This window comes from Cnephaeus nilssonii, assembly GCF_951640355.1.
Source record: "Cnephaeus nilssonii genome assembly, chromosome: 24".
In the NCBI taxonomy this organism is placed as follows: domain Eukaryota; kingdom Metazoa; phylum Chordata; class Mammalia; order Chiroptera; family Vespertilionidae; genus Cnephaeus; species Cnephaeus nilssonii.
The window spans coordinates 3,623,025-3,649,196 of NC_137095.1; the positions used below are offsets into that span (position 1 = coordinate 3,623,025).

General features: G+C 40.6%; 1 protein-coding gene across 4 annotated transcripts in view; it reads left to right on the top strand.

The window, feature by feature from the left end:
• The window catches only part of SCAPER (S-phase cyclin A associated protein in the ER), a 187,797-nt gene that overhangs the window by 46,539 nt on the left and 115,086 nt on the right, over positions 1-26,172 (top strand). For 3 of the 4 annotated variants that reach the window (XM_079764048.1, XM_079764047.1, XM_079764046.1), the window contains exons 10-18: positions 9,518-9,757; positions 14,456-14,626; positions 15,522-15,597; positions 15,795-15,912; positions 16,186-16,297; positions 18,426-18,566; positions 21,245-21,400; positions 22,714-22,856; positions 25,897-25,978. In XM_079764048.1, the coding sequence (XP_079620174.1) occupies positions 9,518-9,757; positions 14,456-14,626; positions 15,522-15,597; positions 15,795-15,912; positions 16,186-16,297; positions 18,426-18,566; positions 21,245-21,400; positions 22,714-22,856; positions 25,897-25,978 (1,239 nt within the window). The remainder of the gene's footprint in view (positions 1-9,517; positions 9,758-14,455; positions 14,627-15,521; positions 15,598-15,794; positions 15,913-16,185; positions 16,298-18,425; positions 18,567-21,244; positions 21,401-22,713; positions 22,857-25,896; positions 25,979-26,172) is intronic. The other variant, XM_079764049.1, reaches the window with a different exon arrangement.

The window sequence follows — 26,172 nt, forward strand, 5'->3', positions numbered from 1 at the left end:
GTAACATAGTTTTCTGATCCAGTCATCTGCTGACGGGCACCTAGGCTGTTTCCAAATCTTAGCTATGGTGAATTGTGCTGCTATGAACATAGGGGTGCATATATCCTTTCTTATTGGTGTTTCCAGTTTCTTAGGATATATTCCTAGGAGTGGGATTACTGGGACAAATGGGAGTTCCATTTTCAGTTTTTTGAGGAAACTCCATACCGTTCTCCACAGTGGCTGCACCAGTCTGCATTCCCACCAGCAGTGCACGAGGGTTCCTTTTTCTCCGCATCCTCGCCAACACTTGTGTGTTGATTTGTTGATGATAGCCATTCTGACAGGTGTGAGATGGTACCGCATTGTTGTTTTGATTTGCATTTCTCGGATAATTAGTGACTTGGAGCATATTTTCATGTGTCTCTTGGCCTTCCTTCTGTCTTCTTTCTAAAAGATTCTATTTAGGTCCGTTGCCCATTTTTTTTATTGGATCATTTATCTTCCTTTTATTAAGTTGCATAAGCTGCCTGTAGATGTTGGAGATTAACCTTTATCAGTGATAACATTTGCAAATATGTTTTCCCATACAGTGGGATTTCTTGTTTTGTTGATAGTTTCTTTTGCTGTAAAAAAGCTTTTTATTTTGATGTAGTCCCATTTGTTTATTTTCTCTTTAGCTTCCATTGCCCTAGGGGCAGTATCAGTGAAGAAGTTCTTTCGGCATATGTCTGAGATTTTGCTGCTTGTGGATTCCTCTAGTATTTTTATGGTTTCCCGTCTTATGTTTAAGTCCTGTATCTATTTTGAGTTTATTTTTGTGTATGGTGTAAGTTGGTGATCTAGTTTCATTTTTTTTCATGTATCTGTCCAATTTTCCCAACACCATTTATTGAAGTGACTGTCTTGACTCCATTGTATGTTCATGCCTCCTTTGTCAAATATTAATTGAGCATAGTGGTTTGGGTCGATACCTGGATTCTCTGTTCTATTCCATTGATCTATATGTCTGTTCTTGTGCCAGTACCATGCTGTTTTGAGAACAGTGGCTTTGTAATACAGCTTGAAATCTGATATTGAGATCCCTCCTACTTTATTCTTCTTTCTCAGGATTGCTGTGGCTATTCGGGGTCTTTTTTTATTCCAGATGAATTTTTGGAGAGTTCTTTCTAGGTCTGTGAACTATGCCATTGGTATTTTAATGGGGAGTGCATTGAATCTGTATATTGCTTTGGGTAGTATGGACATTTTAATGATGTTGATTCTACCAATCCATGAATATGGTATGTTCTTCCATCTGTTTACGTCTTCCTCTATCTCTTTTTTCAGTGTCCTGTAGTTTTCCGCGTATAGGTCTTTTACCTCCTTAGTTAAGTTTATTCCTAGGTATCTTAATTTTTTTGGTGCGATGGTAAATGGGATTGCCTTTTTAGTCTCTCTGTCTGTAAGTTCACTATTGGTGTATATAAAGGCCATAGATTTCTTGGCATTAATTTTGTATCCTGCTACATTGCCAAATTCATTTATTAAGTTTATTAGTTTTTTGATGGAGTCTTTCGGGTTTTTTATGTAAAATACATGTCATCTGCAAATAAGGACAGCTTTACTTCTTCTTTTCCAATTTGGATGCCTTTTATTTCTTCTTCTTGTCTAATTGCAATGGCTAATACTTCCAGTACTATGTCAAACAGGAGTGGTAAGAGTGAGTATCCCTGTCTTGTTCCTGTTCTTAGGGGAAATGGTTTTAGTTTTTGCCCATTGAGTATGATGTTTGCTGTGGGTTTATCATATATAGCTTTTATTATGTTGAGGTATGATCCTTCTATTCCCACCTTGTTGAGAGTTTTTATCAGGAAAGGGTGTTGGAGTTTGTCAAATGTTTTTTTCTGCATTGATTTGCGGATATTGCACCATCCTTGCATTACTGGGATAAATCCTATTTGGTCATGGTGTATGATCTTTCTAATGTACTGCTGGAGCCGATTTGCTAGAATTTTGTTGAGGATTTTGGCATCTATGTTCATGAGGGATATTGGGCTGTAATTCTCTTTCATTGTGTTGTCTTTATCTGGTTTTGGTATTAAGGTGATGCTGGCTTCATAGAAGGAGCTTGGAAGTGTTTCTTCCTCTTGAATTTTTTGGAATAGTCTGAGGAGGATAGGTTTTAGTTCTTTCTTGAATGTTTGGTAAAACTCTCCTGTGAAGCCGTCTGGCCCTGGGCTTTTGTTTGCTGGAAGCTTTTTGATGACTGCTTCAATTTCTTCCATAGTTACTGGCCTATTGAGCTGTTTAGATTCTTCCTAATTGAGTTTTGGAAGGTTATATTTTCCTAGGAATATGTCCATTTCCTCCAGGTTGTCCAGTTTGTTGTAATAGAGTTGTTCGTAGTATTTTTTAATGATCCTTTGTATTTCAGCGGGGTCTGTTGTTATTTCACCTCTTTCATTTCTGATTTTGTTTATTTGGGTCCTCTCTCTTTGCTTCTTGGTGAGCCTGGCTAGAGGTTCATCAATCTTGTTTATCCTTTCAAAGAACCAGCTCTTGGTTTTGTTGATCTTTTGTATTGTTTCTTTGGTCTCTATGTCGTTTATCTCCGCTCTGATCTTTATTATTTCCTTCTGCTCACACTGGGCTTTTCTTGTTGCTCTTTTTCTAACTCTTTGAGTTGTAGGGTTAGGTACTTTATTACCATTGTTTCTTGTTTTTTGCAGTAGGCTTGTAGAGCTATGAACTTCCCTCTCAAGACTGCTTTCGCTATGTCCCATAGATTTTGGATTGTTGTGTTTTCATTGTCATTTGTTGCCATGAAGATTTTTATTTCTTCCTTGATCTCTCTGGTAACCCAGTCATTGTTTAATAGCATGCTGTTTAGTCACCATTTGATTTCTTTGGATTGTTTTTATTGTAGTTGATTTCCAGTTTTATGCCACTGTGATCTGAGAAGACGCTTGGTATGATTTCTATAGTCTTGAATTTGAAGAGACTTTGCCTATGTCCCAACATATGGTCTATCTTTGAAAATGACCCATGTTCACTTGAGAAGAATGTATATTCTGTGGCTTCGGGGTGAAATGTTCTCAAGATGTCAATTAATTCCATCTGGTCTAGTGAGTCATTTAGAATTGATGTTTCTTTGCTGATTTTTTGTTTAGAGGATTTGTTCACTGGTCATAGTGGGGTATTAAAGTCTCATACTATGATTGTATTGCTGTTAATCTCTCCCTTGATATCCTCCAGGAGTTTTTTTTATGTATTTGGGTGCTCCTATATTGGGTGCGTATATGTTTACCAGCGTTATTTCTTCTTGTTGGATTGCTCCCTTTAGTATTATGAAGTGGCCTTCCTTATCTCTTGTTATGTCCTTCACTTTGAGATCTAATTTGTCAGATATAAGTATTGCCACCCCAGTTTTTTCTTCATTTCCATTCGCCCGGAAAACCTTTTTTCCATCCCTTCACCCTCAGTCTGTGTGCATCTTTTTTTCTGAGGTGGGTTTCTTGTAGACAGCAGATATATGGGTCTTCTTTTCTTATCCAATCTTTTACCCTATGTCTTTTGATTGGGGCATTCAATCCATTTACATTTAAAGTTATTATTGATAGGTACTTATTTGTCGCCATTTTTATTCTATACCTCTGTGTTCCTTCTTCGCTTCCTATTTCTTTATTTTTAGAGCAGACACTTTAGCATTTCTTGCATTGCTGGTTTGGTGGTGATAAATTCCCTTAGTCCTTTTTTGTCTGTGAAGCTCCTGATTTCACCTTCAATTTTGATTAATAGCCTTGCTGGGTACAGTATTCTTGGATTCAGACCCTTCCTTTGTATGACTTTGTATATTTCATTCCATTCCCTTCTGGCTTGATGAGTTTCTGTTGAGAAATCAGTTGCAAGTCTGATGGGGGTTCCTTTGTATGTAACTTTCTGTCTCTCTCTGGCCGCTTTTAAGATTCTTACTTTGTCGTTGGTGTTTGCCAATCCTATCTAATAAAAGAGTAATATGCAAATTGACCATACCTCCGCTACACCCACAAGTCATGCCCACCAACCACGCCCACCAGCCAATCAGGAGCAAATATGCAAATAAACCCAACCAAGATGGCTGCGGCCACAGAGGGCAGGAGGGAGGCTTGGGTTTCCCCGGCAATGGAGGAAGACAAGCTTTCCGCCTGCCCTTGCCGACCTAGGCCTCCACTCAATGCTACAAAGTTTCAATTATAGAAAGTAAATAAATTCCAACAGAAATGGCAGCAGCCACAGAGCTGGAAGAGCAGGAAAATAGGGTTGCCCCCAGCAATGGAGGAAGCCAAGCTTCTGCAGCTCTGGCTGGCCTAGGCCTCTGCTCCAGGGTACAAAGTTTAAATTATAGAAGATAAATAAATTCCAACAGAAATGGCTGCAGCCACGGAGCAAGCAGGAGGCTTGGCTCCGCTCCAGGCTACAAAGTTTCAATTGTAGAAGATACATAAATCCGCCGAAACCGGTTTGGCTCAGTGGATGGAGCGTCGGCCTGTGGACTCAGGGGTCCCAGGTTCAATTCCGGTCAAGGGCATGTACCTTGGTTGCGGGCACATCCCCAGTGGGGGGTGTGCAGGAGGCAGCTGATTGATGTTTCTCTCTCATCGATGTTTCTAACTCTCTATCCCTCTCTCTTCCTCTCTGTAAAAAATCAATAAAATATATTTTTTAAAAAAGATACATAAATCCCAGATATCAGGGCCTCTGCTTGGGTCGCCAGGGGGTGTGGCCAGCCTGCATACCACCACAGGCCCCTCGCTCAGGCCCCCCCATGCCCCAAGGGAACCCGCACCCTGATCCGGGACACCCTTCAGGGCAAACCAGCTGGCCCCCACCCATGCCCCAGGCCTCTATCCCATCTAAAAAAAAGAGTAATATGCAGATTGATCATAATTCCTACACACAAGATGGCTGCCCCCATGTGGTCAAAGATCCTGCCCCCATGTGGACACAAGATGGCCAGCAGGAGAGGGCAGTTGGGAGGGACCAGGCCTGCAAGGGAGGGCAGTTGTGGGCAATCAGGCCAGCAGGGGAGGATAGTTGGGAGGGACCATGCCTGCAATGGGGGGCAGTTGGGGGCAATCAAGCCCGCAGGAGAGGGCAGTTAGGGGTGACCAGGCTGGCAGAGGAGGGATGTTGGGGGTGTCCGGGCCTGCAGGGAAGGGCATTTGGGCGGGACCCAGGCCTGCAGGGGAGAGCAGTTGGGGGGACCAGGCCTGCAGGGGAGGGCAGTTAGGGGTGACCAGGCCTGAAGGGGAGGGCAGTTAGGGGCAAACAGGCTGGCAGGGGAGCAGTTAGGCATCAATCAGGCTGGCAGCAGAGTGGTTAGGGGGTGATCAGGCTGGCAGGCAGAAGCAGTTAGGGGCAATCAGGAAGGCAGGCAGGCGAGCAGTTGGGAGCCAGCAGTCCAGGATTGTAAGAGGGATCGGGCCTAAACGGGCAGTCAGACATCACTCGAGGCGTTCCAGATTGGAGAGGGTGCAGGCTAGGCTGAGGGACACCCCCCCTCTGTGCACGAATTTCATGCACCGGGCCTCTAGTTTAATTATAATGTGCCTTGGCATTGGTCTTTTGGGGTTCATTTTGCTTGGGACTCTGTGAGCTTCTTAGATTTGTGTGGGTTTTTTCTTCCCTATATCAGGAAAGTTTTCTGTCATTATTTCTTCAAACAGGTTTTCTATTCCTTGTTCAGTTTTCTTTCCGTCTGGAACCCCTATTATGCAGATGTTGTTTTGTTTCGTTCCCTTAGGCTCTCCTCCTGCTTTTTAATTTTTTTTTTCTAGAAGCTGCTCTACTTGGGTATTTTTTCCCATCTTCTAGCTCACTGATGGCAGTCCTCTGCTTCTTCTAGTCTACTCTTGATGCTTTCTATTGAGTTCTTTACAGCAGCGATGTCATTTTTCATTTCTTCTTGGTTCTTCTTCATTTCCTCTTGGTTCTTACTCATATTGTCGAATTTGTCTTCCATTCTTTTCAGCCACCTTATGACCATTTCTCTGAATTCTTTCTCTGATAGGTTGCTTGCCTCTAATTCGTTTACTTCCTTTTCTGGTGATGCCTGCTTTTCTTTCATATGCGGGCTGTTTCTTTGTCTCCCCATGGTCTCTCTTCTCTGGATGTCTGGTTATGTAGTTCTCTCTCTCCTGCATTGATTCAAAGGCACAATATACAACACAACCAGGTACAACACACAGGGCACTGAACAGAAATACATTCACGATATTAATAACCTCCAATAAAGGTGACCACCAGAGAAAGACAAATTGGGGGATAGGAGAGAAAGAAGAGTAAAAAGAAAGAAAAAAAAGGAGTGTCAAAATGAAGTTGGAAAAAGGGAAAAGAAAGTTAAGAGAGACAAGAACAAGACTAAGAGAGAAAAGGGGAACAAACTATATATATGGGGAGAAAACTCCAATAGAACAACCACTAATCCCAGCAAATGCCAGCAACAAGTACCTGGAGATTAATACAAAGTACAACACCAACTAATATCAAGTGAGGCAAGGGAAAACAGAAGTAAAAAACAAAAACAAAGCAATAAAAAAAACCCAAAAGAATAAGCAAAACAATCTCACAAAAAAGCATACAAATTCAATATAATCAACATTCAAACAAAGAACAACAAAAGGACAGAGAGAAAAACAATTTTTTTGATAGTTAAGACAGCAAAGAGAGAGGTGTGTACGGACTTGGAGCAGGGGATTGGAAATTAGATATATAAGTAGGGTGAAATTTTAGCAGGGGGTAAACAGAAGGAATAGGGAAAATCTAAAGCAGGAAAGGGCTAAGATAAGCAGGACACCAAAAGGGGAAAGATTAGGAAGAGAGTGATGGCATAAAGGTAGAGTTCAGATAGGGTAAAACGATGCTAAAGGAAAGATGAAAATAGAATGTAGAACACTAATCCTAAAGTAAAATAAAGGGAAAATAAAACGACACTTAAAAAAAAAGATAAAATAGTAGTAGTAATAATGCTGATTGAAAATAAAAATGTAATAATTAAAAAGGTGAAATCAAGTGAGGAAAAAAGGAAAAAAATTAGTTTCTTAAGTAAAAGATGCAATAAATGAAAATACTTTAAAAATTAATTGCTGTGCTGGAGACATGCTTTATGGGGCAGGACTTGTTTCAGTGGGGCTTTGGTGCTCACTGAGTCTGCCTCTTGAATGTGTCCCTTATGAGAGTAGTTGATTTCTGGTGTCATCTCACACAGACCACTAGATACACTAGCTTCTGGGTCTCCAATGGGGTGCAGGTCAGCTACTGTCTGAGGCCACCCAGTAGGAGATACAGCAAGAACTACAGTTTCTTCCTCTTTGCTTGGGGTTTTGAGGTTTTGGAGCTGTCTGATCAGAGCTGCAGTTTGTTAGGTTAAGCTGCGATAGGGCAGGCCATTTATATGCAAAAAGCCGCTGCATAAAGCTTGGGTGGGTTTGTAGATTGTGCGAGGCGGGGTCTCAGGGAGTCACTAGGCTAGGGCGTGGCAAACAGCAATGGCTTTCTGCGTTTCCAAGTCCCCGCATCCCACGCTCCAGCACAGTAAACAATGATTGCTGGGCGCACCACTGCAAGAAGTCACCCTCACTTTCCAACCCGATGGCCGACAGTCCAGCTTCTCCCCATAGGAGTTTGGGTCCCCCACGTCTCCCCAGAAGCTGGATTTCATAGTAATCTGGAGCTTGTCTCCCTTCGGGTTAAATAAAAGCATCACATCCAATCGCCCGCCACCAGCCCGATTCGTGCGACTTTGTGCCTTAGCTTTTCAGCGTTTGTGCACATCTCGATGCTCTTTTCTCTTCTAGTTGTAGAACTTCCACTCAGCCAGCTTTCCCGTGGTTCTGGGTGATAGACGTTTTGTCTTTTAGTTGTAGTTTTGAAATTGTTGTGCGAGGCAGCCATTTAGGTGTTTACCTATGCTGCCATCTTGGTTTCTTCTCGTATATTGATTTTTTAATAAACAATGTTGACGGTGTTATAAGCATAAGTAATGCTAATATAAATATTGCCAAGAAGATTATAAACCATGGTGACTGATGTATAGATAATGTTGATAGTAATATACACAATAGGATACAATTTAAATAATGCTTATGCTAAAATCAACACTTTGGGACACTTTTAAGTTCTGACCAATAGAATTTTTAAAGTAGTTTATAATACTTGGCCAAGTTTAATATTTAGATAATAAATCAAACTCAGAATTTTATGGCCACTGCAGTATTTATCTAATGTTTATTTAAGTAGTAATGTGAGTTTTAAATTCAAAATTTTAGATTTCAGTTCTGTGTGGAGCTCATTATTCTTGAATGTAATTGGAAAACACAGCTGCTTCCTTTTTGTACTCTGAGGTGAAAATAAAGGCTTATTTCTATTCACTAGAATAGACAGGTTTTAAAAAATGAATATGTATTTGGCCTAATCCAGTTGTTTTCACATTATGTTACTTATCTATAATAATAAAAGCGTAATATGATAATTAGACCAGACACCCAAACAACCTCTGGATGTCATTCCAGACAAAGCCATGGCGGCGGGGGCTGAGGCAGAGGCGGTTAGGGGTGATCAAGCAGGCAGGCAAAGAGTTAGGGGCAATCAGGCAGGCAGGTGAGCAGTTAGGGGCAATCAGGCAGGCAGGCAAGTGGTTAGGGGTGATCAGGCAGGCAGAGGGGTTAGGGGCAATCAGGCAGACAGGCAGAGGCAGTTAGGGGCAGTCACGTAGGCAGGTGAGCAGTTAAGGGCGATCAGGCAGGCAGGTGAGTGGGTAGGGGCAATCAGGTAGGCAGGCGGACATCCCCCGAGGGATCCTGGATTGTGAGAGGGTGCAGGCCGGGCCGAGGGACCTCCCCCCGCCCCATCCCCATGCACGAATTTTGTGCACCGGGCCTCTAGTGTGTTAGATATTCTTAAAGGGGAATGGGAGGATTTCGAAATCTAAGGAATATGAACTTCATACTGAAACTGTGTGCTTACATGTACTGTACTATTTATGGTGTATTTCTTCTCTTAGATCTGAGAATTGGTATTATGTACTATGTTGGGGCTTCATGAAAGATGCTTAGAGTTTGTGTTAATGGTATCCAAAGAGAGTATGCTTTGTATTTTTTAGTAAAATGCCCTCAAAGTATATATTTTGATGAAAAGTGCCTTTATTTTATAATAGACAGTCTTCACAAAAACCATGTAAATGCCTTTAGTTATTTGAATATAAGACAAAAATACTTGTAACTAGATTTCTTTTTTGCGGCATATCTTAAAGTACTCATCAAGCACAGACTACTAAAGTAAAATATAATTACAATATATGTTGCTTAATTTCTTAAAGCACTCAGTGCCCTATACATAGTTGGTATGCAAATAAAATTTGTGGCTGCTTGCTTAATGGTTCCTTTTTGTTTACACTTGAAACATACAAAAAAAGATGAGTGTTAAGTTTTGCCAGCCACTTAACAACAACTGCTTTAAAGTATAGTTGTTAGTATTTCTGACTATCTTGGACTCATTCTCTGTAAATATATTTTGTTAGTTCACAGCGAGTACACTGGATGACGTCAAGAACTCTGGCAGTAGTAGTATCTTACCAGACAGTTCTGTGCGAAGTTCTGAAATACCTGCTGTTCAAGGGGATACAGTGTGTGTTTCAATTAATCAGCAAGATGACTCACCTCCTTTGCATACCAATGAAGAGAGATTTTCAGCACAGAAAGCACGGATAGAAAGTGAAATGGACTCTTCAGAGATTTCAAATGTGAGTGCTGCTAACTTGGTAAGAACAACTTATCAGAATTATGAGTGAATACATTAAAGCAATAACCTATTATTGAGGCATAAACCCCAATAATAATAAATTGTATTATGTATTATTTTATACTTTACAAAGCACTTTTTTTTACAAAGCATTGTATGTATGATTTTATTTTAACATTTTATTTTTATCAAACTTCTTTTTTTGTAGAGAAAGAAAATGAGAATGTGTGAGTTAAATAACTTGCTCAAAGTCTTTCAGTTTGAATGTGTTTTTCAGTCTAGCATTAAGGAACTGAGTCGATAGCAAGTCTTGTGTGCAAATGCAGCTCTGATAGGTGGGACATGGTGCACACTGGGATGAGTGTTAAAAGTTCTCTTCACAGACTTTAGACAGTGCTTGGAGGTGGTGTTTAAGATGAAATCTGCGTGTCATTCCCATTGTAGATTCTTTAAAAATGCATTGATTTGTGATTATATATAGGTTTATATTTTTGGATGAGTACTTCTGTTCATGTTTTCCTATTTCCCACACTAGTATTAAGATACTAGATGTGAGGATAATCCAGAATAGGTCATACAAGTTTTGTTTATAAAGTAACTTCCAGAAGAAACAAGCATGTATAAAAAGTTGTTGAGAAAAATTATTCAAATGTGCTTTTCTAAATGGCCACCATCCTATCTTATATAATAAAAGGCTAAGAAGCAAATTGACCGAACGGCAGAACAGCCGGTCGCTATGATGTGCACTGACCACCAGGGGTCAGCTCCTGCATTGAGCGACTGCCTCCTGGTGGTCAGTGGGCTCCCACAGAGGGAGCGCCGCTCAGCCAGAAGCTGGGCTCACGGCTGGCAAGCGCAGCGGCTGTGATGGGAGCCTCTCCCGCCTCCGTGGCAGTCGGACATTCCCGAGGGCTCCTGGACTGTGAGAGGGTGCAGGGCGGGCTGAGGGACTGCCCCGCCCCTGAGTGCAGGAATTTCGTGCACCAGGCCTCTAGTATACTGTAATTTCTTTAAAAACTTAGTGCCTCCAGGCTATTACCATTTACATCTGTTGGCCAAACCTTAAATCCATGGCCCCACCTAACTGACATCCTAACTAGTGTATCTGTCTCCACTTTCAAATTCTCCTAGGTCACGGTCATTATAGCTATCCGTTCAGAGCACAGGCTTAGTTAAATTACTTTCTTGTCCCATAACGGTCAAGTCCCTGTTACTTACAGATTAAGTTCAAACCCTTTTACTTACTCTGATATGACTTTCCTCCATAATGCCATTTCACCTTGACCGCCCTCGTCTTTCCTACCCTGTACTCCTCTCACCTGGCCATTTCCTGAATCCACAGGAGCTCCAGTTCGCCCTGATTTCTCTCATAACACACCCTCCACCAGGATGCTCTTCCTAAGCGCCCCTCGGCAACTTCTGAACACATCGCGGACTCCCAAACCTGTCCCCAGAGAAATGTCTTTCATCAACTCAGATTTCATCGTTTCTGTGAAAAATAACCTACCCATTCTTTGAATAGTCACTTTTTTTATACTGCCGTACATTGTAATAAACTGTAAATGTTCTCATTTATAACTATAGTCATATTGCAAATTACATGTTATTCACCTTTATAAGTCCTGGGAATCCCGAGTCTCTGGATTCTTACCGAACAGCTGCAGAGCACGTATTTATTAAATGGGATTGGTAAGAGAGCACTGACTTTATTGAAGGAAAGAGAAAAACCTCAGGTCAGCTCTCTGTGGATAAAACCCTCATTTAAATTGGATTACATGCTATATCAACAACTAGTATTATTCATTACAAAATTTTCTCTAAGTCTATATGTATTCATTTGGAATTGTTTTGAGTGAATTGTGTTAACATACAAAGTTTAATGTGGATTTGCATCAGGAAGAACAATTTGTAAGAGCTATTTTCAGCTCTAACAAGGAAGTGACAGTTTTAAAATTTTAGAAGTAGTATAACTTATCTCAGTCAAACACTTGCTAGGTCATTTCGTTGTCACTTATGTTACTTTCTTTTTTAACTCCCAGGCCTATTCAGAAATAATAAAAGAAACTTTTAGTTTTGCTTACTGCTAATTTTCTTGTGACTAAGGTAGAAATGAAAATAGTTTCAATATTGAATTGTCTCTTTGTTAAAATATTATAAGATCTATTTCATATTAATCTTTTGTCCATGTTGGCCAGTTTCATTAGCTCTTTATTAGGTTCAGGCAGGAAAACTATGGCTATCAAATTTGAAATAAACAATATATTTGCAATTTAAAAAAAAAGACCTCAGTGCCTCATCATACGGCAAGATGCTGTCAGCAGATGATAATAGGCTAAATTATACTATTATACTTAAATTATACTATTTAAGTATAAAAGTATCTAAATTATCCTTCTCGTAGAGAATAGAATTAGATACAGGTGAAACCATATGGGTTGTTTAAGGGAGAAATAAGATTGATAGTAACAAGAAAAACAAATATTTAGATTCCTTTAATAAGGAATAAAGAATAATTTGTGTGTTTTTTTAACTTGGGTTTTTTAGTGTAAATGGTTTTAAAGGTTGAACATTATTATAGTATTATAAGTAATGGACTTAATATATGGGGTAGAAATTGGTCATATTTATATTTTTTCTTTTCATAGATATACTACAGGCCCAGTGCACGAAATTTGTGCACTCGGGGCGGGGGGCCCTCAGCCCAGCCTGCGCCCTCTCACAGTCTGGGAGCCTTCGGGGGATGTCTGACTGACAGCTAAAATTCCAATTTTTGTTGCAAATTTGGTAATTTAAAAAATGATGTATGCAGATATTTATTTGAAATTCACAGTGTGAAAATAGTGAAACTTACATGTGGGTAATGGAATCATCACTTAATCCTTAAGGTCTACTCGCATGTAACGTCTTTTCAGGTCTTCAGAGACTAAATTGAAATGTACTTGGGGCAAGATACAATTGAGGAAATGGGCTCGTGTGTGAACTTACTTTTGGTGAAGTTAAATGTTTCAGCTTTACTGTTTGTATTTTTAAATTGCTGATAGTTGTAATGTCTGTGTGGGACATAACAGCAGTCAGCTTCTGTGTTATTCCAGGGTTTATAGAGAAAAACTTTATGATGTAAAGACATAGACTCTCATCTACACTCCCTATCCCATTGCATTCCCAGGGAGGGTCTGGCTGTATGGGCAGAGGGTAGAGGCGAGGTGGCAGGGAGGAGGGGAAGCTTTCAAGGAGATAGCAGAGCCTGGATTCTACTCCCAACCCAGTCATTTTTGAGCTGGGGCTCAAGCGTTTGAATTTTTAAATGCCTTTATTGAGGTATGATTGATTTTCAGTAAACTTCACATATCTGAAATATATAAACTGGTAAGTGCTGATATGTTTATAACTATGAAATCATCTCTACAGTCAGGATAGTGAACATACCGATTGCCCTAAAAGTGTCCACATGCCCCCTTGTCATGCCCCCTTTCTGCCATTCCTTGTACCCCTTCCCAGGCCATCATCTTCCTGCTGTCGCTATTTATTAGTTGGCATTTTCAGAACTTTATGTCGGTGGAATAATGTAATCTTTGTGCGGCTTCTTTCACTCGAGCATACTTGTTTCGCATTTCATCCATGTAGTTGTGTATTAATTCATTCTTTTTTATTGTCTTTAGGCCTGTTCTGTTGTATGCATGTAACACAGTATGTTTATTCATCCATTCATTTGATGGCATGTTTGAGTTTTTCCCAGGTCTCTGTTACGAAGGCGTCATGAACATTTGTCTTTGTTTTGAACACATATTTTCATTTCTCTTGGGAAAACAGTGAAGTCAGTTTTGTAGATAACATTGTCCAGGTCTCCTATGTCTGTGCCCGTTTTCGGTACTTGTTCTATCACTCAACAGAGGGATATGGAAATATCTGAATATAATTGTGGAGCTATATTTGTATATGTATTTAGCTTATATGGGGATTTATAAATTAATGATTCTGATCTATATTACTTGTAATACATATATCTAAGTTAGGTATCATCAACATTACCTAAATTATTTCTCTGTTTCCTTTATTGTAAAACTAGAGGCCCGGTGCACGAAATTCATGCACTCGCGGGTTGGGGGGTGTCCCTCAGCCCGGCCTGTGCCCTCTTGCAGTCCAGGAACCCTTGGGGGATGACCAACTGACGGCTTAGGCCCGCGGGGAGTGGGCCTAAGCCTGCAGTTGGACATTGCACTGACCACCAGGAGTCAGCTCCTGCATTGAACGTTTGCCCCCTGGTGGTCAGTGCATGTCATATCGACTGGTCATTCCACCATCTGGTCGATTTGCATTTTAGCCTTTTATTTTATAGGATGGTTTTCCTTCATTTTTAAGATATTTGATCTATAACTTGAATTTTTTGCATGCAAATGAAATTGACACTTCATTAATAATAATACCTGTTATTTATACAACTTCACAGTTTCTCATACACAGCAGTCTGGTAAAGAAGGTAAGTCATGGATTATTGTACCATGTTATGAAATACAAAATGGGCTCTTGCTTTTAAGAAACTTTCAAGTCACACAGCTAGCGAGTGGTTGAGCCTGTACTGGACCTGAGGTTTTATAATTCTAGAACAATGCTATATTCTGTATACTGTTGAGTGTGTGATTAGAATATAAAGAGTGAGATGATTACTGAACTTGCCAGTCAGTGGTGACTTTTCATGCTGTTTGTTTTTAACTTGTAGTCCATGGCAGAAGTTCTTGCTAAAAAGGAAGAGCTAGCAGATCGCCTAGAAAAGGCCAACGAAGAAGCCATTGCTAGTGCTATTGCTGAAGAAGAACAATTAACTAGAGAAATCGAAGCTGAAGAAAACAATGATATTAATATTGAAACTGACAACGACAGTGATTTTTCTGTGAGCCTTTAGAATTTTATAATTGTTCAAAAAAAGTATATTCAAAAATAAAATTCTTACGGCCAGAGGGACCTAGAGTTCATCCAGTCCTATTTAAAATGACTTTTAAGATTATCTTCAATAACTGTATTATCATTCTGTGTGATTAAGACAAACAATAAATAATAGCAATTCTTATTTTAGCACTTGAACATTACTAAAAGTTTTTAATACAATGCATTTGACAGGTTAGAAGTTATTTTTTTTTTACAAATCAAGACATTGAATCTCAGAAAGTCAGAACTTGGCATTACTCAGATTGTAATTGCAGAGATTGAAGAAGAATCTAAGGCATTTTATTGTTTTTATTCTAATCAAAAGCAAACGATACTCTGCTTCGCTGTCACTAAGTGCTCAGCATACTCAAGTATATTGATGAGAGGGATTTCTTTCTTTTTTTAAAATATACTTTTATTGACTTCAGAGAGGAAGGGAGAGAGAAACATCCATGATGAGAGAGAATCATTGATCAACTGCCTCCTTCAGGCCCCCTACTGGGGATCGAGCCCACAACCCGGGCATGTGCCCTAACTGGGATTGAACCGTGACCTCTGGGTTCATAGGTCGATGCTTAACCATGCTGGCTGGGCCCAATATGTTTCTTTTTAATTCACTTGATTTGTCTCTGCTATTAAATGGCAAGTAGATTTGTCTTCCTCTTAAAATGTTTACACTACGGCATTTTTAACTCAGTTATTATGGTGAACATAAGAGGTGTGTGCTTTGTTCTAGTTTTGAGCTAGTTATTAAATGAAATGTACTAGCATAAGCTGGAAAAATTTCATATACGGTTTACTTTTTAAGGTTATAATTGTGTTCAAATATTTGTTTTTGAATTTTCCTTATTACATTTTAGGCCAGCATGGGTGGTGGAAATGTGTTTTTCTGTGGTCTGTCTATGGACTGGAATGATGTCCTTGCGGATTATGAAGGTATTATGTGTATGTGTGTATGTGTGTTGTGTACAGGTAGAGGGGTCTAAAGTAGATGATCTTATTACACGAACTTCTATGTAAAATAAAAAGTTTGGAGTAAGAATGCTGATGCCTTTTAAAAGTCTGTTCTCAATTGTTAGTTTTATAGAACTGTGTGCTTAAACAGTAACAGTGGTTTCCTTTTTAATGAACAGCTCGTGAATCTTGGCGCCAAAATACATCCTGGGGGGATATTGTAGAGGAGGAGCCTGCAAGACCTCCAGGACATGGAATTCACATGCATGAGAAGCTTTCCTCCCCGTCTCGTAAAAGGTCTGGCCTCGGGAAGTTAATTTAAGATACTTCACAGGAGGGAAACTAGCCGCTCTCGACTGTCCAGTAGAGTTGTTGTGTAACACTTTAAGACACATGACTCAGGGCAGTTCAGATTCTTTGAAAAGTGACAGTGTTTTCCTGACATGTTAGACCGAAATTATTTTTGTGTACTTTTTATATTTATTTTTAGAACTTGGAAGACAAAAGAAAATATTTTTGGTTTTATCATGTAAACATTCGTGTCGCCTGTTTATTTGCTTGTATTAATAGAACAATTGCAGAATCTAAGAAGAAACATGAAGAAAAGCAGATGAAAGCACAGCAGCTAAGGGAAAAGTTACGTGAAGAGAAAACATTAAAGCTTCAGAAATTGTTAGAAAGGGTGAGTTTTTAATATTTAGGAAATTATGATAGCCTTAACCCTTTGCACTCGCTTGCTTTTTTCTTGATTCCTTTATTCTACTCGGGATTTAATTTTTTAAATACCCCAGATTTTACAAAGCGCGGCAGTAGAATAAAAAACGAGTTTCTTTTCATACAAACTTATTTATTTGGATTTTTTTATATTTCAAATTATTGATACTTTCAATAACCGTCACACTTGACATCTGAGTGCAAAAGGTTAAATTGATGGGCTTCTTTTCTAATTGAACTTTTCTTATGGTCTGAGAGAAGCTAAAAGAACTATAAAAATAACGAAATATTCTAGGAAACAAAGCATTTATGTCTGTTGGATTACCGAAGGTTACCTGTGAAAAGAATTTTTAATTCCTGCGTTAGCTAGTAAATTCTTGTCTGCAGCGATGGCGTGGGTTATGTTTGCCATTTTCGTAGCCTGGTTTCCTTGGCGAGTCTGGTGCAAAGTGTAGAAGACGTGGTGGGGCAGTTCTGAGCCTCAGTTTGTGAAGTTTGAATAAGTGGGGCAGTGATGAGAACATAAGCGAGATTCTAACAGTCTTTAGAGCAGTGTTGTTCTGCTCAGTGTGGCATAGTGGAAGGAACATGACCCTGGGTGGCCACCCAGGCCAAGTCCTGGTTTTGCTACGTAAGATACGGTGCCCGGAGCAAGTTCCTTTAACAACACTGGTTTCGGTTTGTTTCTCTGTGACATGACACTGTAGTTACTGGCCTGCCGTGATGATTGAATGTGGCAAGTGTGTAAACAGCAGCACTTCTCGAGGCTGTTGGCTGCGGCTCAGTTTACTGTTACCTGCACGTGGCAGATGTAGGTGCGTGCTATGTTAGTTCTGTGTTCTGTGTAACAAACGCCCTCAGAACTTGGCGGCCTGCACCACACGTTCGTTAGCTCACAGTCTGTGGGCATGGCAGTGGGGTGGCTCGCCCAGGGACTTCTGCTCAGAGTCTCTCACGAGGTCAGTCAAGCTGTCGGCGGGGGCAGCCGGCACTGGAGCGTACGGATCCGCCCCAGACGCCCTTGCGGTTATGGCAGGCTTCGGGTCCTCTTACCAGCTGCCTGTAGACCTCAGTCCCCCCTTTCTGCATGACACGGCTGCCAGCTCCCCCCAAGAACGTGTCTGAGAGAGGAAGGAAGAGCAAGTGAGCTGCCCGAAGGGAGGCTGCACTATGTTTATAATCTTGTTCTCAATATATAACATAGCCTCCACTTCCTTGGAGATCAGTTCCTGAAATTGTGCGTTAGAGGCTCTCTGGTTTAATTTTCCCATCAATGTAGGTATCCCTTCCGTTACTTTTATTGATAAATCCCACCTTGCCTTTGCATGAAAGGTATTGTTTCAACACTGTTACATACCTGCTCTCACCTGATCACCACAGTAACTGTGGGAGATACAGAGTTCAACAGGTACTGAGCCCATTTTGCAGATGTGAAAACAATGTAGGAGAGCGAGGTGCTGCCTCCGGCTCACCCCCTTACTTAGGGCTCTGAGGATCTGTCCTCTGGATTCTGTCCATGCTGTTCCTGTGTCAGACTCTTCTCGGTGTTTAAACACATCATTGTGTAGCTCCTTCATGTTGAGCCAACATCTGATTTTTCTATCATTCCCATTGGTGCTGGATTGGTTTCCTAGAGCAGTCTGTTACTTTTTTATATTGTTTTTAGGAATTAAAGGAAACTGTTATATCTATTTTTGTTCTTCTGGAGGCTCCCTTTTCTTCTTATGCAAATGAATGTAATTTTTCAGACTTCTCACCATTTCCCATTCTCAAGGATAAAATTACTTCATTATCTTGAATTTGGTTACTAGAAACATTAGGTTTATGAGGCTAACAAATACACACTATTTTCATTTTAATGGAAGCTTACTCATAGTGCAGAATAATGACAGCTGGTATTTCGATTGAGCCATGAATAATGCACAGCTCTAAGATTTGTACCTGTATTAACTCAATCTTGAAAACAAGCCAATAAGTTAGATTATGAACTCAAGCAGTCTCTTTCCACTTATAAGTCCTAAACTGATCGTCAGTTTGCACTCTGTTAAATGACTATGTGTGCTGAAAGTGAGGATGCGGTACTTCACTGTGTGCAGGAAAAAGATGTCCGGAAATGGAAGGAAGAATTGCTAGATCAGCGACGTAGGATGATGGAAGAGAAATTGCTTCATGCTGAGTTTAAGCGAGAAGTGCAATTACAAGCAATTGTAAAAAAAGCACAAGAGGAAGAAGCGAAGGTAAGTACCTATATCTTAGGTGCTTTGAGCATCGAATTAGTTACCCAAGTCCTTTTCACGGTTTTATATTAAAAACTTATGTTTATCAAATGTCTATTGTGTCCAGAACATCAGAGCATTTTTACAGGCTCATTTTAAGCTCATTAGGTGCAGTATCTTGTCTTTACAATAATCCTATGATGTATATATATATTTTTTACAGCTTTATTGAGGTATAATTGACAGACAATGGATAGCACATATGTAAAGCATCAGTTTGATGAGTTTTGACATGTATATATTCCTGCAACTATCATATCATGAAGATTATAAACAATTCCATCACCCTCAAAAGTTTCTTCATGCTTTCTTGTAATTCATTCCTTCCTCCAACTGTTACCATTGCAATTTCTGACCTGCTTTTTGTCACTGTAGCTGTAAACATTTTCTAGAATTTTATATGAATGGAATCATACAGTATGTACTCTCCTCTGGTGTCTTTCACTCAGCAGAGTTATTTTGATTTTATTCCTGCTGTTGTGTATATCAGTTACTTTTTCATTGCTGAGAAGTCTATACCACTGAATAGAATTACCATAATTTGTTAATTCAGCAGCTGTTGATGGACGTTTGTTTTCAGATATAACTGCATTGAATATTCATGTACCAGTCTTTGTGCAGATGGGTGCTTTTATTTTCTTGAGTAAATACCTGAGAATGTATCATGATAGGTTCATGTGTTCATGTTTAACTTCTTTTGTTGTTGTTAATCCTCACCCGAGAATGTGATTTTAAGAGAGACTGTAAGGGAGGGAGGGAGACAGAGAGAGAGAGAAATACCAATGTGAGAGAGACACATTGATTGGTTGCCTCCTGCATGCTCCCCAACCAGGACCAGGGATTGAACCTGCCGTCCAGGTATGTGCCCTTGACTGGAAATCAATCTGTGTGTGTTTTTAAAACATATTTGTATTGATTTCAGAGAGGAAGAGAGAGGGAGAGAGAGAAACATCAATGATGAGAGAGAATCATTGATCGGCTGCTTCCTACATGCCCCTCTACTGGGGATCAAGCCTGCAACCTGGGCGTGTGCCCTTGACTGGAATCGAACCTGAGATCCTTCAGTCTGAAGGCTGACACTCTATCCACTGAGCCAAACCAGTAGGGCTCGATCTGTGTTTTGCATATATTTTCTCTCAATCTGTGGATTGCCTTTAAAAAATAAAGTTTTTATTGGTTTTGAGAGCGAGAGAGAGGAAAGGAGGGGGAGAGAGAGATGGAAACATCAATGATGAGAGAGAATCATTGATCAGCTACCTCCTGCACGCCCCACACTATGGATGGAGCCCACAACCCGGGCATATGCCATGACCAGGAATCGAACCTTGATCTCCTGGTTCATAGGTCTGTACTTAACCACTGTGCCACACCTTTTCATTTTTGTAACAATGCCTTTTGAAGTCTTACAAATTGATAAAATTCAGAATGTTGACTTTTTTCCTTCTGTACTTGGTGAGTTTTACATCCTATTTTAAAAAGCTTTACCTTAACCTAAGGTTATTAAGATTTTTTCTCAAGTTTCTTTCTAGAAGCTTTTAATTTTACAATGACGTCTATATTCCATTTTGGGTTATTTTTTGTATATGGTAAAGGCGAGGATTAAGAAGACATTTTACTATGTGGATAACTAATGTTTCAGTACCAGTTGTTGGGAATCTTTCCTTTATATGTTGAATGGCCTTGCTGAAAAGCACCTGGCTGTGTGTGTGCAGGGCTGTTTCTGACTGTCTGAGGTAGCATATGTAGTGATGGGTTCCTGGAGTCTTTGCTTCTGTCAAAGAGCGTAGCTCAGCCTTTACTTCCCCATTTCACTGTATTTCTCTGGCTTTAAAGAATGAAAACTTTGCCCTAGCCAGTTTTTCTCAGTGGATAGAGCATCTGTCTGTGGACTGAAGGATCCTGGGTTCGATTCCACTCAAGGGCCTGTACCTTGGTTGCAGGCTCCTCCCTGGCCCGCAACCAATCGATGTGTTTCTCTCACATCAATGTTTCTCTCTGTCTTTCCCTCTCTCTTCTACTCTCTCTAAAAATCAATGGAAAAATATCCTCGAGTGAAGATTTAAAAAAAAAAAAGAATGAAAGGTTCAACCCCACTGACTTTTTTCAGCTTTCTCATTAGCTACACTTTACTCATAAACACTGCTGTCAAGTTGTGCTGGACTCTGAAGAATCAGTGTATGTGAAGTTGAGGGTGCAGTGTACCTAATTGTCATCACTCAGTATATGTTGAAGAAAATGATTTGTTATTTAAGGTTTGTCTTAAGGTTTGTCCAAACTCCTTAGAATACGTATAATCGTTTTAATCTCAATGTAATTTGTATGGTTGCAGATTGTAAGGATATTATGTAGAACTTTATAAGATGGTCTCTATAAGAATCCTAATTTATTTACTGACTTAAAATACTTTCTGTGGCAGACCTTTATTTTACGCCAGTTCTTACTGAGGCCTGTGGGTTTATTTTATAAGCGTATTATTATCCATTTTTGAGGTAAATATTGAAGAAAACACTCAGACTATTACACTTTTGTTTTATGCCTTTACACTGGTTTACGTTATAATATAAAGACTGTTAAGTTTATTTTTGTGGCATACCCTAGAATTAACTTCACTTGAAATTCACTTTTTGTTTTTATTGAAGGTAAATGAAATTGCTTTCATAAATACCCTTGAAGCCCAGAATAAACGCCATGATGTGCTATCGAAATTGAAGGAGTATGAGCAGAGGCTGAATGAGTTACAGGAAGAGCGTCAGCGAAGACAGGAAGAAAAGCAAGCACGTGATGAAGCTGTCCAGGTAGAATTTTATTTGGCAAGCATTTATGGAGCACCTGCCACATCTTAGGCATAAAGTGGGGGGGCGGGGGTGCCAGATTCTCCCTTAAGCTGCCATAATGTGCGTAACTGTGAGACCAAGTCCTGTGGTTCAGGAGGTTTCAGAAAGCGTAAGAGTGAGGAGACACCGTCCTGATTCCTTGGCCATAGTTTATGTTCTTTATTTGTAAGGATATAGATTCACTTTATAAAGCCATGCTTCCTTTATCAACATATTTATGGAATCCCTCCCTGCGCAAGATGCTTTCGTGGAGTAGGAAGTTTCCCTCTGACCAAGGTCCTAGAGCCGTGCATTCCCGTTACTTAACAGCCAAAGCATGGCTACATGGAACAGACTGACAGCCGTCAGAGCGGAGGGGAGGGTGGACACGGGATGAAAGAAGGTGAGAGATTAGCCAAAGAACGCACCTGTGTGCATAGCCCTTGGACACAGCCAACAGTGTGGCGATGGCCAGAGGGAGGGGGGTGGGGCTGGGTGGAGGTGGGCAAAGGGGGGAATGGGGAGTAGCTGTAATAGTGTCAACAATAAAAATAAAGTAGAAAAAAATAAAGAAGGTGGGAGAGGCTTTGTGAGCTACCTGGAAATGGAGGTGAACTGAAAGAAATGCACCAGTACAATAGTAACACGTGAAAATGAGCAAAAGTGCCCCCCCCCGCCCCCCCCCCCGCCCCCCGGCAGAAAGACAGCCAGGGCACAGTGTTTCACGGTGCGTTTACCGTTTCCATGAAGTGTCTTCCACCTTCATGTTGATGCTGATTGTTGGTCTCTCGGTAAACAAAGGCACAGAAATAATGTAACTAGACCAGGTCACCCAGCTGGTAAATAAGGGGACCCAGTGCCCGCCTTTTAACCACTGTGCTAACATATAATGTTCTTTCTCCTTGCCACAAGCTCTTCTCCACTAATTCCTTGATGAAAGCTTAGTCCAGATATAAAGTCTGTTAACTCCGCTTTCTTCATGATGTTTTGGTATTTCTAGAACCATTTCTAAACACAGGGCTTTAGAAGTGATTAACCATAAAATACTTATTAGGTTCTTGTAGAATATGAATAACATAGTATCTGCTGAACATAACATTTATTCTGGTCATTATGTGTAACACTGGTAAATTACATGAAAACCATATATCGCTGATGTTTGATTTTTGTTTAAATTCTGTGAAGCAAACCTAACGACAAGCCAGGGATCTCCATGGTTTTAATACATACGTTTATGTCAAAGCTGTGTCATTTTCACATAAATCTAGCATCTTTTAAAACATTTCTGACCTTAGGAACGAAAGAGAGCGCTAGAGGCAGAACGGCAGGCCCGTGTAGAGGAACTGCTAATGAAGAGGAAAGAACAAGAGGCGCGGATTGAACAACAGAGGCAGGAAAAGGAGAAGGCCCGTGAGGATGCCGCCAGGGAGAGAGCGAGGTACCGGCTGCGATTCTGAGCCTGACAGACCTTTTGCAGGGGGTCCATGTCCACATCACGTCTTAAAGGCACTCGCTGTCGTGTAGATACTTAGAAATAGCCCAAGTACAGGATGTCCATGTCCAGGCTTTATAACCTTTTTAACATTTCTGTTGGATGGAAAACATGATATTTCAAAAATATTTGGGGTTGCAAGAAATAGAGTTTGATTCTGGCTTGCTTAATTAGCAGAGGGGGTTTTTAGGAACGTGTTGGCAGCACGAGGGGTAGGAGCTTAGCGGACCAGGCTTGGAAGTGGTCGGGCATCGAGGTCAGGCCACAGAGCCACAGCGTGGTATTTGGCAGCAGCAGTCTGGCCATCTGTTGTCACTCTGATTATGATACGTGACCTTCAGCCATCCCTTCATTTTAAAATCAGTTGTTTCAGATTTAAAGACCCAGGACAAGGCATTTTTTTTTTAATATATATATATTTTACTGACTTTCTACAGAGAGGAAGAGAGAGGGATAGAGAGTTAGAAACATCGATGAGAGAGAAACATCGATCAGCTGCCTCCTGCACGCCCCCCACTGGGGATTGAGCCTGCAACCCAGGTACATGCCCTTGACCGGAATCGAACCCAGGACCCTTCAGTCCGCAGGCTGACGCTCTGTCCACTGAGCCAAACCGGCTAGGGCAGGACAAGGCATTTAATTGGCCAAGCCTCAGTCCCTTTTGGTTGGTGTATACCTTGCTGACATGTGATTTTTTTTTCTGACCTTTTAATTGTGTCAAATCTGGTGTATGTGAAAATACACTTTTCTTTGGTGTATGTGAAAATGTACTGTCCAAGACAGTAAATTAATAATAAGGCTGAGTACTTTTTGCATACTTATCAGCTACTAAGTTTTTTTTTCATGTATAATACCTATTTAAGTTTCTGTCCACTTCTGTATTGGGATCTTTTTTATTGATGTTTAGTAGGTACTAATTCTTTATCAGCTCACATATTGCAAATAGATTTGCTAGGCTGGGCTTGCCTTTTTACTCTTTATGATGTCTTGATTAGCACAATCCTTGATTGCAGTGTAGTAAAACTGAACAAACTGTGATTTGTGCTTTCTGATCTGGTTTATGAAATCCTTTTTTTATCCTGAGTCATAAAATATTCTTGAAAATGTCATGGTTTTTTTTATAATAGTAAAGTGTTTATCTACAAAGAGTTGATTTTATTGTACTGTTTGAGATAGAAATACAATTTTTTTTTCATGTGAATACCCTATTGTTCTAACATGTTATTGAAAAATCAAAATTTTCCTGCTGATCTAGAGAGCTTTCTGCCATAAATCACGTTGCCCTGGATGCATGGTCTGTGTGTGGGCTCTGTCCTCCGGTCTGTGGTTACTTTCTTTATCCTCTGACTTAATTATCAAGCTTTGTAATAGTTTTTGGTGTCTAATTCTGTTAGGACTGTCGTGGCTCTTTCACATTTCTATGGGACTGTGATTTGTCTATGTTGGTTCTCTTCATGATGTGGGAAGTGTTTGGCCATTATTTCTCCATTATTTGCTCCTCTGAGTTTGTAGTAGTTTCTCAGATTTCCCATGGTTTTGATGACCCTGCCAGTTTTGAGAGAGGTCAGGTATTTTATAGACTGTGGCTCAGTGGGGATTTAATTCATGTGTTTCTGATGGTCAGAGTAGGCTTATTGCTTCTGACAGTAGGACCAGAGGGATAAATGCAAATTACTATTCTTAACATGTCAGAGGTTCATGCTGTCCACTGGCCTTGCCTCGGAGTTTGTAACCTGGGTCACCTGGTGAGGAGAGGGTCAGGTTTCTTCCTTGTGTCGTGACTTTATTTTTTTTAAATATATTTTATTGATTTTTTACAGAGAGGAAGGGAGAGGGATAGAGAATTAGAAACATTGATGAGAGAGAAACATCGATCAGCTGCCTCCTGCACACCCCCTACCGGGGGTGGCCCGCAACCAAGGTCCATGCCCTTGACCGGAATCGAACCTGGGACCCTTCAGTCCGCAGGCAGACGCTCTATCCACTGAGCCACACTGGTCAGGGCTTTGTGTCGTGACTTTAAAAGTCTCCCTCTGCTGTCCTCCCTGGGAGCAGCCACTAAGCATAGCCCACACCTCGTTGGGAGAGGAATCGCTGCATAGCTTATTTGCAGTAAGGACCTTTGTCTGTCCTCTCCCCTTCATTCATTCATTCATTCATTCATTCATTCATGTGTCTGTGGACTTTTCTATATCTTTTTGTGCTTTCTGCTGTAGACCAGTCTTATGTTACTCATTTTCTTGCTCACTTGTTCCACGTCGGACGCTGGGAGCTCTCATTTGGCCCCGTGTCCCCTTGACGTCCGTCCGTGGTTTCCCGGCACCGCCCCACTTTCCCACGGGGCCCGGGCTCCAGACGCTTCGTGTTCTCCGCGCGCCACCCCTAGAACCAGCCTCTGTCCAAGGATCCTCGCTCCTCTGGTTGGAATGCTGTTCTAAACTGTTTCTCTTCTCTGTTGAGAGTCCCTGTTTGTTAAGCCATTGTCATAATATTTTTCTTTATTTTGGCATACTTTTAATTATCTGAACATGTTTATAATAGCTGTTCGCAGTCTTTGTCTGCTAACTCCAACATATGACTTCATTCAGAGAGTTTCGATTGACTGAGTTCCCCCAAGCATTTGTTTGGGATTGTTTCCTCCTCTTCTCTGTGTGAGTTCATGCCTTTTCTATTCTTTTGTTGTGGTTTTACTGGCATACGTGACAGTCCTAGAGCTAATATTTAAACCCCTGCCTGGGTCCAGAAACCTGTTTCATAGCTAATAATCTTTACTGCTTTCCAAGCACTTAATGAACAGTATGTCTGGGACTTAACAGGCACTTAGAAAAATAATTAAAAAATAATAATAACCCTTTAGAACAGCGGTCGCCAACCGGTGGTCTGTGAGGGCCCAAAGGATGGTGACCGCTGGTTTAGAATATAGAAGCCTGTGACCCTAATCGTATTGTTTAACCATGCGGTTTGTTTCTCCACTGGGTTCGCACAGGGACAGGGAGGAACGACTGGCCGCTCTCACGGCTGCTCAGCAGGAGGCCATGGAGGAGCTGCAGAAAAAAATACAGCTCAAGGTGGGATTTTACGTGTCTTACTGTCACATCTTCGAGCTGTCGTGGAGCATGAGATTAAATTTGTACTTGTTGAATTAATTGTATAGAAAATTGAATTAATTTGTATTCCTAATCTTTTGATAATGAGACATATGATTTGCCTACCATCATATTGGCTAGTTCAACTATCTGAAAACTAAATTTATTTTAGTAAG